At 26.3% G+C, this 12262-nt stretch overlaps 1 protein-coding gene across 1 annotated transcript; it reads left to right on the top strand.

The window, feature by feature from the left end:
* The first annotated feature begins 3163 nt into the window (after window positions 1-3163).
* Window positions 3164-12083, top strand: LOC129961884 (novel acetylcholine receptor chaperone-like). Its single transcript, XM_056075504.1, has 3 exons — window positions 3164-3349; window positions 4738-4873; window positions 7084-12083. Exons 1-3 carry the CDS (start codon window positions 3239-3241, stop codon window positions 7281-7283), a joined length of 447 nt encoding a protein of 148 aa, XP_055931479.1. The 5' UTR covers window positions 3164-3238; the 3' UTR covers window positions 7284-12083.
* Window positions 12084-12262: the final 179 nt, after the last annotated feature.

The raw sequence follows: 12262 nt of genomic DNA on the forward strand, positions 1-12262 counted from the left end.
TTTAAAGTAAAAAGCATACTTTAAATAGAAAAGTACCTAACACAGAAGCCGTATCATTAAGAACAGTGGCAAAAAAAATTACAGGATGAAATATTTTTTGCAGCAATGGAAACTATTTGAGTTTCATTGAGTTTTGCAACGATAGATTATATTGCCATAAAATTTGCAAAAGTACAGTATATGAAAAAAATTAGTATTATTAAAAAGATGATTTTTTGAATTTTAAGATGATATAAGATTATCTTTGTAGTATAATATTTTTGGATATCAGTGTCAAAATCTCACTGAATATTTAAATTAATTAAAATTGCAAAAAGAAATCATTTTCTCAGCAAAGGAAAAGCTTAACTAATGGAGCTAAACATCATAGAACTATTTAAAAACAAAATATCAATTTAATGTATTTTAAATTGGACGCTGCCTTTTTATATTATATATTTTTCCAATCCTTTCTCCCCTAAATTGCACAAATAATTAACAGAATCCTTTTTCTGCAGCTTTCAACAGTAGAAGAATATTTTATGAAACATTGATAAAGGTTTTAATTTCTATGTAAAAAAATAAATATACTGTTATAAATTAGACAGTTTTTTTTAATGTTGAAGTTTTAAAAAAATTATGAGACAACTAAATTAGAATCGTAAAAAAGTTCTACCTTTTTAAAATTTTAAAATGGATCGAAATTTGTTTTTGTGCAATAATATTTTCGGCAATTATTGCGGAAAAGCGAGATAATTTTACTGAACCTGGTAAATTCATTGTCTCCGAACAATGCCTAAGACATTGCATCTAATATTGTATTTTATTTAAACGAAGAAAGAATTTTATTAGGAAAAAACTTGGACCTTGTTGGCTATTGATCGTGCAGGAAAAAAAGTGTTACTGTTCTTCAATTCTAAACCTACTTTGGATGATCACTACAATCAGCTTCAATTCATTGTGTTAGCTACTTTTCATCACCGTTTTCAGCTTTTGGTGGGGAGACAACTGACACAAGATTATTCTGTGGATAGATAAAAGATAGTATCCGGATGTCAGGAAAAACTGCAATTGATAGATTTTTAACCAACAGATAAGGTTGATTCAACAAGTAAGACTTAAAACAGTTAGACTAGTGAAATACATTAAAAAATTTTTAATGGACATATTTTATAATCTTAAAGACACCATTTATAAAACCTATTTGGAATTAAATAAAATAATTAAATAAATTTAATTGATATTAATATTAATTAAATTTAACTGGTTCGATAAATTTTTTTCATAAATTTTGTGAGATTTTTCCCGATTTGAAGGTATTTTCTAGATAATTAATTGATTTTTTATGGTGTGACACTCTTGCAAATTTTATGCATTAGAAAATTAAAAGAAACAGGAAGAAAGCTTTAAAAAATTTCTAAGAAAGAGTAAAATCTCCATTTATTTTGGGCCGGAGAATTATTTGAACTGTTGCCATCAAAAGATATTTTTTGGTTTAAATAACTTTTTCCTCATTATTTAAGTATGCACCCATTGTAAATTTCTTGCGCTATAGCAAATCGAAAATATAAATTTGCATTTTTTCGTACCTTTCTAACCTAAATTAAAGTAGATAAAATAAATAGATAAAGTTTCGTACCTAAATTAAAGTAGCATAGTTTCTTTATAGCTATTAATATTTCATGAAGATATTTTAAAATGTTTCTATATATTTATAGAAATATCTTCCCCACTTCTTCTGATAAATTTGGGGGAGGGGAATAATATCATCTATTCGTACTTTAAGTTACGAGAGATAGGATAAGAATGAATAATTCCGATTAGATGAGCCAAAAAATTAATTGCATGAGCGTGGAGATCAAGTAGTAAATTTTATCATTAGTATTCGGTGGAAAAAGTACACTCACAGTTTTAGACTTCGAAAATCCATGATGAATAAATTCTGTAACTCAAAGCAGTTCGTGATTTGTATTTAAGTTTCTTCTAAAACTAAGTTGTTCGGCTCTAATGATATCATTATCATCACAGTGCCAATTTTGTCGCTTCAGACCATTTTATCCAGTTTTTTTAACTAGTGATATGGGATGTTAACTTTAAGTTAATTTAAGGATTTCATTTTGGAATAGAGACAACCATGGCATCTAGCATTCGGAGAAGTGATTGTTCTTGAATAAATACGATTCAAAAGGTACGTAATAAACGAAACAAGTAAAAGGAGTAGGATCTTAAACATACGATTTGAACTGAAATCCATGCCAGATGATTTATATAGTTTTAAAAAGTGAACGAAGTTATAGGCGTAGTTCTGAAGCTTTAATACCTTGCAAGTCCAAAGTGTTGGGGGTTTGCATGATTTTTCAATCTTAAAATTAATGCATTGAGCCATTTCTGGGCTTAACATGTTTTGAACTGCTTAAAATACAGTTTGAAATTTTTGATGTCTTTACAAAAGATAAAATAATTGTATCAAGTGCTCAATTATAAAATCGAAAACTTAATGAAAACTGAAAAAAAAAATATGCCAAATATTTCAGTTTTTTTCCATAAATATCAAAATTGTTTGAGAGACCATGGTGATTTCGTGTTCAGAGTCAGAGGTATGACGGGGATATGCCGTGTAAACGAGCTTTGTGCATGTTCGAATTTGTGTTCAGTCGAATTTTCACCTTCTGAAGTGATACAGAAATTTTGAAATTGAGCAATTGCTACAGGTGTGGTGAATAGCTTATAAGCCAGTTAATAGCTGTGTTACACGGGAGATTGCTTTTATATTTTGGTCATGTTACTGGGCTGCGAACCACAAGGTCCCACGTTCTATTCACGCTCCTCTCACTCCGCTACACAAGTATCATTTTCCTCATTTAACTATAGTTTAGAATTAAGAAATGCTGAGAATCATTCCTTTTGAGTGAAAGTAGAAAGATAATCGAATTAAATTACAGAAATTTATTAAAATTATCATTTGCAAAAGAGACTAATGATTATAAAACTTATACAGTAAACTGACAAAAAATTAAATGAAGTCCATATATATATATTTATTTTTTATTTAATGATGGATAAGTGAGAATTTTTGTTACAGGGGAAAAAAAATAAAGGTCTTATTTTACAGCTAATTATAATCTTGAACCCAAAATCCATTTTTATTATAGTTAAGGTATATTTTTCGAAGTGTTGGCAACGATCGTAATTTGCAAGATGCTCGCTTCGCAGCGATTAGTTTCGTTTTAAGAAATAGGTAGATTGTATCTCCTTAAAAATGGGTTCGATTGTTTTGAGCACACTGTCTATTTTTCTAGGATTATTTTTTATTCTTGTGGGATCGATGAAAATATCCCCCACAATAAATAAAGAAATGCATAGGGAGATAGTAAGTATTATAAACCGGTAGTGTTTTCTTTTCATTTGATTGTGATAATGTGTCCTCAGTAATTTTTTCTTTTATATATTTTGATATTATTGATCACTTTATATTCTTTGATTGATTATTAGTATATGCCTGTTTTTAATACATTTGAATGTGTACTGGAAACTTTGATAGTTGTTTTATTGTTTTCTTTCAATGAAAACCTTTCTGTTCTTTTAAATAATGCAGTTTTTGACTTTCATAGATATTAGTTACAATTTAGGGTTAAACTAAGAATAAGTTGAAGATGTAAATCGTCTAATAAGTTATGTTAAGTTTTTCTTGTTGTTTTCTTTCATTATATTATAAGGATTAACAATTTTAAATCAAATTTTTTGTAAGCATTTATTATGTTTCCAAGACTGTTTATTCTTCCAGGGACCAGTTAAGAAATTCATATTCAATGAAAATCTCCATTTTTTTTCTATTCTGAGATAGGAATGAAAATTGCTCATTTACTTGCATTATTCAAAAATTTTGAGATAAAATTCTCTTTTGCAAAATCTTTCTTTTTATTCGCTGGAAAGTAATCATTATAAACATAAATTCTCTACTAATGATAAATGATTTAAAAGTTCTAGAAATATTTTGTATGTAATACAAGTAACATGATTTATTTTCATGCCACTTGATTTAGAGTATTAAATTGTAATGATTTATATTTTTGAATTAGAATGTGACATTATTGCAAAATGTTGCCACTTATCTTCGTAACAAAAAGACCCCCATTTAAATGAAAATGATCCATTTATACTCTGTTCTGGTAACAAAATTATGACAATTAGAATCAACTGCATTATTTTTGTCTAATATAAAAAATTCATTATAAATCATTAGCATGTTTGAAAAGCTTATTAAATTATGAATTTTTTGGAAAAATGGGGTCTTATATTAAATAATTTATGAATTTTTTTTAATGTTTTAAGCATTGCGGTAAAATTCTAGATGGGCCCACCTATTGGCGACTTATTTCAAATCACGCCAAGTTGACTACTAATTGAATATTTGTTATTATTATTATTATTATTCAATTAAAAAACGATACTTGAAGGCCATAAATAATAATAAATAAAATAAATAAATAATAATAAATAAATAATAATAAATAAATAATAATAAATAAATAATTAATAATAAAATAATAAATAAATAAAAAATGAAATAAATATAGCAAAAAATAAAATTAAATAAAAAAATCCATCTAGGTTGCCACGTTGGCGACGTTATCGCCACTCATTTGGCGAGAATTCAAAAAGACGCCAAGAGGTGGGCTGTGCTAGGATCCACCCAGCATTTCTGTTGTGAAATAATTTGTGTAATGTTTTAAGCATTTCTGTTTTGCTCATTTGTAGAGGAGAAATTTTGTGCAGTATGCGAAAGTATTTCCTTTGGCAAGAACATTTGGCTTTAAAATACCATCCAAATACTTTCGAATGGTTGTTGGCTGGCTAGAAGTGGCATGTGGAATCAGCCTTATATTTGTCCCTGGTGAGTTTTAATTCTCTTTCATTACAATACAATGGTCTTCATGTTTTTGCTTTAGACAGATGCATATAATTTTTTTAAAAAAATTTATATTTTAACTTCATATTGTGAAAATACATGATCTATTAGCATTTATTATATCCAGAATCTTGAAATATTGTGTGTTTCAAGTCTGAATTTCTTGTAAGATAAACTGTGTATGGTAGAAATTTCAAATGCATGATCATAATTTGGGGGAAATGCTATAACTAGATAAATACTAAACTTGTTTAGATAAAAATTTAAATGAATAGTTTTTTTCATAATATATTGACTTTATGAGAGCCAGAATGAAACTGTAATTAGAACCTAATGATTTGTGTATAATATACATGATAACTAGATGACTGTTTGTTTCAGAATTCTGAGACGAGCACTTTTCGCCGTTTCTATCTCATTAAAGGGAGAGCATAACTGCATTTCCAGAATTCTTTGACCTTGATTTTTGTCCTATTGGATACTTTTTTTTCATGTGTGTCTGAATATCAAATCGTTTCTGACTTTATTATTTTAGTTTCGTCTGCGAGTAATCTGAGTTTATTTAATTTTTAAGCATAAACATCCTCTTCTTTCATCTTTACTCTCACCCCTATTTTGACGAATTAAACCCATCCTAATGCATATGCAAAAGCATGGAGGGTTTTAGAATCCATTGTCAGTATAATATCCAATAGTATATTGTTAGTCCAGCCTAATGGTAGTGTTTCATGTATTTGTCTAGGATGCTTACATTTTGCAATGTTCACTGCTCACTATCCTCTCGTCATTTTACCATAATTTATAATTATGTGTAGCTTAAAACCAGATATTAATCTGACAAAGCTATACTCTGTAATCCAGAATAAAATAATTTGATTTTTGTTTTGAAGAATACAAATAAAATGTCATCTGATAAAATATGATGAATAGAAAGCATTCTGAGGTAAGAAGAAATTTAATCGAATTTTTTAAAAATAAAATTAGCTTTTATATAATGTAATTTTAGGGAAAAAATGAAGAATTTTTTTTTTTATTCCAGTAGGGTTCCTTTATGGAATCCCATTAATATTTATAATTTGTTTCATTATTAACTGCTTGCTTTTATAATTTATTTGAAGAATTCAGCTAACAAAACATGATCATAATTTAGTCTTTCTTATATACTTTCATATGTATTTCAAGGAGGGCATATATCAAAATGCAGTAACTTTAATACCTATTTAACCATAATTCTGTCATACCTTATAAAGTAATCTGATTAACCCAGTTTACTCCCTATTTAAAACAGTCACTAGTATCAACATTAAAGTCCATATTATGAGCAACTCATGTAACCACCCATCATCGATTAGCAAAATGAGGGCGACTTGATCTCTTGCTCATTATATTGTCTACCAGTGAAGTGAGAACCAACCACCCTTATAGGTAGCTTCTCATACCATTATTGATCTCTCAGGTTGAACTAATTTGGAGTATTAAATATTTTCTCAAATTCAAAGAGTAAATTCATTTTTATTATAGAATTAAAAAGAATGCTTGGATGTAGTTATGAAATAATAAATCAAGTATCAAAATTACACCTTGTTATTTATAATCAGTTCTATAACCATTTAAATGCAAGATTTGTAACATCTTCTACCAATAAAATTTGGATTTCTCCACACTGAGTTTATTTAAGATATATCTAGGGAAGAAAGATATTGTTTCTGACTTCTGTTTCTTTCAAAGCCATCTGACCATTAACTGCTTTATATTTAATTTATTCTAATAGTGATATATCTTGGGTAGATGGTTATATAACTTCTAATGCATAGAATAATGCTGCGAAAATTATTGTTTCTATTTAATTTAGGATAACTTGTGTAACCTTATAAACATCCAAAATATCTTAACTGTTTTTCATGTATATTTTTAAACTCATATTAATGTTCTACGAATACAATATCTAAGATTTTAGAGATTTTATTAATTATAAAAAGTTCAATTAATTTGTATAAAATGTTGATTCTTAAGTTTGTGCATCAAGATAATTCATCTTTTTAAAGGGTTAATGTGTTACAAAAACAGCTGTATTTCAGAAAAAATATTTTAGAGCTGATTTTTAGGTATAATTAACTAGTCTTTTTGTTTTATTTCATGTAAATTTTATGCATAGTATTTAATCATTTTTCCTATTTTCCTTCATTATGGAATAGGTGTCATGAAGCTGCTAGCCAACATAATCCTTCTGGTGCTGATGGTGGGTGCCTCCTACACGCACACGATTATTGAAGACAAATTTGAGCGCACGGCCCCCTCCATTGTGTTTGCTCTGATGCTGGGATGCAGACTTATTGTTCAGTGGCAAGTTAGAAGGAAGGAAAAGAGAGCACTCAAAGACACAAAACAAGACTAGATATTTTATTTGTTTGTTTGTGTTTAATTTGTAGATATATTTGTTATTTTTTATTCCAAAAGTCAGAATTTTTCTTTACATTATTTTTAAGCTTAATTTCTAATATAATTTTTTGTATATTTTTGTTTTCAGTACTATCAAGAGAGATGATGTAGTTATTATAAGAATTTATGCTTTGTTAACTTTTTTTTTTCAGATAAAAATTTAAACAATCCTACAATTACAATTTTCAATTTTTATTAAGATGTGGAATTTCATAAAAACTTTGAAATACATTGAGTAAGAAGGGAATCACCTTTCATTATTTTAAAAATAATTCTTTGATTTCTGAAATAGTAAAAAAATTTTCTCATTGCTTAAAGCATTTGTGTGAAATGTGTTTGAATCTATTAATGTTTTTTTGTTTTTTTTTTCAGTTTAAAATCTGAAAACCCTTAACTGATAATTGAAAGTGTAGAACTTTAAATTTCTCTACAAATAAATTGAATTTTCTTAGAAATTAAAATTTAGCTTTTACTGTGTAAGATGAGTCGTCTAAGAGAATGGGTCTAATATGGCAACCAAAAACTATCTAGGAGATTAAAAAATTTCTAAAGATTATGATAATTAGACATATTTCTTGTATTCTCAAGCCCTTTTCTTTCTACACACACAAAAAGAAGAAACAACAAAATAAAATATATGGAAGAAATAAATTGCATTATTTTTTTTAAATATTGTGAATTAAATATTGTAAGCATAAATATCATATATGTTTCTTTTTTGTATTCAAATATAAAAATTTTATTTATTTACTCCCCCCCCCCATTTAAAGATCATAATATTGTTATATCCAAACTGAGGGATCATTTCATATTTATTTCCAGGCCTCAAAATTCAAAGTGTCACTCAATTTGACAATTTCACATCAAAAGTAATATATGCAGATGAAATTTTAAACTGGATTATGGATAAAATTTTGATGTCTGAATAATTCTGGATTAATCTTATAACTTTTGACTAATTAATTTGTTTTGAAATGATACCTTTGAATCTGTTTCATATTTCATACAGAATAGTGATGGATAGGTGATCTCTTGTTGCTCAACTGTATATTGGGGATCATATTCCAATTTTTATTACATTTTATTTGATTTTTTTTTTGTTTTATTGTTATTGTTATTTTTTTTTTTATTCTGTTTCATAAACAGATGTAGTTTGTCATCTTGTAACATGAAATTTCTTTGTTTATTAATATATGTCTATCATAAAAATTTAGATTTAATATCTAAATGTGCACATCCTGTTTAAAAATAATAATTATGTGCCACTAAAGAATAGAACAAATTGCTTTTCACCTTGCATTATGGCATTTTATGACCTTTCCGAGGATTTCCTATTTTACTCAAACAAAATCCAATATTTTAATGTAAAAAAATGCAAGAATTATTATATAATTTTGTTTAACACTATGGAAGATACAAGTACAATATGAAAAATAATTTATAAAACAAAAGTTGTATAACTTCAGTCAATTGGATAACTATTAAGATGGCAAAAAATTCTGTAGTAAAATAAATCTCAAAAGGGAAAAAAAAATTAGAAATCTTTTTTTTTTCTCCAATATTTTTAATAATAACTATGATTAAATAGTTTTTGGTGTGTGATTTTGGAATTTTCATAGAAAGAACATGTAAATTCTAAAAATTAATTTTTTTAAGAAAAAAAAAACTACAATTTATTTGTTTATTGCTATCTAAGATGTCTAATAGATTTTATTTTTGTTATAATGTAGAACTTATGTTAAGAATTGTTCTGTTACATATTTTCATACAAATATTGATCTAAGAAAAAAATTAATTTTACCTTTTTCTAGTCTATTTGTAATGCTTTGAATTTGATTTTTAGTGTATTTAAACAGTGGTGGATTTAGGTATTTTGCAGCCATAGGCAATGTACATAATGAGACCCCTCTTTTAATAAATTAGTCTATTTATATTTCAACACATTTTTAACTTAATCACCATAATAATGGTTTATTTTAGGTTAATATTTTGAGTAATTATGTGATATATAGTTTTTATTTAACAAAATCAAAAGAAACAGCTTTTCACTTTGTTTATGGTATTCTCACTCATATGTAATATAGAATAGCTTGATTTGCATTAGGTTAAAATTATCTTGAAGGACTGAAAACTGTCTCACATTTGGGTGGTATCCACATTTATACACAATATTAAATTTAAACAGATTTTTAGTGTTTATAAATACTGTAATAACAAATTGGATCTAATGGAACAGAAGAAAAGCTAACTTATTATACTGGGCAATGATATGTATAATTGATTGCAACTGATATTTTATTTAAATACATGGCTAATATATTGTTAAATGCATTAAATTTGAATTTTTACTAATCTAATTATTTGGCAGCAGGCTAATTACAATTTTTTTTTAATCTCCTGTTTGCATCTCCTTTTAAGTAACTGTATAGTCAGTTATTTGCCTGTGTATTAACATTTTTCTTGTTGATGATATGTGCCACAAAATTGAGAAGAAACACCCTATATTAGATTATGATCACTATTGTAACTTCTTTTCATATTCAAACCTTTTTTTGCATATTGAATGAACTTAACAGATTTGGATTGTTTTTGCTTTCAAATCAAAATATGTGTCGCCCATTATATTTACAATCTTTCTACACTATGTGCATACAAACAGTTAAATGTTATTTAAACTTAAATATAATGTATTCATTCCTATAATAAAAAGCAAATATTCATTTAAAAATCCACCAAATTTAGAAATTCAGAGAGTAATAAAAATATTTGATAAAAAGAAATTCTTCGCAGTATGAAAATTCAATCTTCTGTAATAAATCTATAGTAAATCTACACAATTTTAATATAAATAATTATTATGCAATGAAAACTATACAATTTTCATGAGCTGGTAATCAAATTGTAGTTTTGTGCTTCTTATTATTAGTTTGCAATTTATGTAAAGTAAAAATTCCTAATTCTGTTGCACATTTGGGGAAGAAAGAGGTGTAATCTTGATAATGTCAATAAAACCAGTGACTTAACTTTTAGAATATATTTTTTAACAAATAAGATTATCTGTAGTATATTATTGCTATTTTGAGTCATTTTTTATATGTATTTTGTTCATATGTTTTCTAGCAGCAGCTTGAGAATTATTTTTTACTTTCTTTAAAGAGCTTATTTTTTTATTCTTTTAATCATTTTAATTTTATGAAATGATTGTTATTATTATTTTTTTAGATTTGTATTTATATGTTTTTGTACAAATGTAAAGATTTTATGTAGATGTTGTCTTCTTATTTTTCTTATATTTATTTAAATTTTTTTTATTTAAAACAAATAAAGTATTTGTATTGTACATTGATGTAATGAAAATTTTACTATTCTACCATGAATTCAAACACAGTTGTGCAATGTATTGATATCAACATTTTAATTTTCCAAACATATTGTGAATTTGTAATATACAATGGAATTCTACTTCTTAACATTCAGTATAATATTATCTGTACTGTATTTCATCCTTTTACATGATCAAAACCATTTCTTTTACTGATTTTCATTATTTGTCTTCACAGTGTTTTTATTTTCTCGTACTCACCTTATTTTTAATTCAGGACATTTTATTTTTTGTCTGCTAAATTGGTCATTGATTTCTGTTGGCTTTTTATCACAATTTGCCAAACTTAAATGTTGGCAAAAAATATTACTTTTCGGTTTGCTAAACACTTTTGAAAGAATTTTTTTAACATACCGTGAAGTTTTTTCGACAAATTTTAATTCCATTTGAATTAAATGAGAAGTATTTTGGGTTTTTAAAATGCTACAATAATTGCATTGCAAACTCTTTCAATGTCTTTTTTAATCCCATTATGCTGTTTTTCTATGTTTATAATTAATTTATGAGAAACTATTTTTATTCATTTCTTAATTATAGGTGAACACTTTCAGTCTTAGTAGTATTCATACAAACTTCCTTTTCATTTTGTTTTATAGTAGATTTTTAATGTTTTATTAAAAAATATAAATAGAATTGCTTTTCAAAATATGTTATCTTTTGGGCAATAAACAGCAGAAAATGTAAACATCAATGCCTTTGCATAACAGGATCAAGATAGTTAGTGTAAGATTAGTTCTAGTATGTGTATATTTCACTTAACCACTTAAAAAAATAAAACTTCTAACCTGTGGATTAGTCATTCTTAACATTTTGATGCCTTCAGGATTTTTTTCCCTTTCAATTTGTATATTTAATTAATTATAAGTCATACTTGCAACATTTTATGAATATATGCTTTTATATCATTGAAAATGTAAGCCGTGGATTTTGAAATATGGTTAATAAAATGCTGAATTCAGTAAACATTTTTAATATTTCAAATTTATTATTTTCCCATTCTTTGTTGTATAATTATAGAGAATTATTTTTTGAGGCAGGAAAAAAGTGACATTTGTATTGTTATATATATTATCTTTGGCTAAGAATGACTTCTGCAGATCAAATTACATTGATTAACATTTCACTAATACTTTAATGTACATTATCAGTTCCACTACGAATTCCTTTGGTATCCTATTTTTAAAGGTCAAAATTTATACTAGGCAAATTTATTCTTTTTCTTCTAGTGCTTTTGATTTAATAAGCTGTAAATAATTCCTGTAAGTGTGGTGTTTGGTAAATTCTCCTGTAATATTTCATTGCCAATGAGTTTTTATTTGTTGTACAGAGTGTCAAAAATTACCTGCTTAAGATTTGGTGAATAAAAATCTTTAAACTGATAGTGTATGGCTTTATTTTCAGAAATATTTATATAATCATTTTCCTAATACATTGCAAATATTTAGACATATTTCCAAGTTGCATAAAATCCAAATTAAAAATTGCTTTGAAGATTTGAACCAAGCAAATTATATTTACTAGTATTCATATATTTCAAAAAATGTAAGGAGGCA

Source organism: Argiope bruennichi, chromosome 2 (assembly GCF_947563725.1).
Source record: "Argiope bruennichi chromosome 2, qqArgBrue1.1, whole genome shotgun sequence".
Classification (NCBI taxonomy): Eukaryota; Metazoa; Arthropoda; class Arachnida; order Araneae; family Araneidae; genus Argiope; species Argiope bruennichi.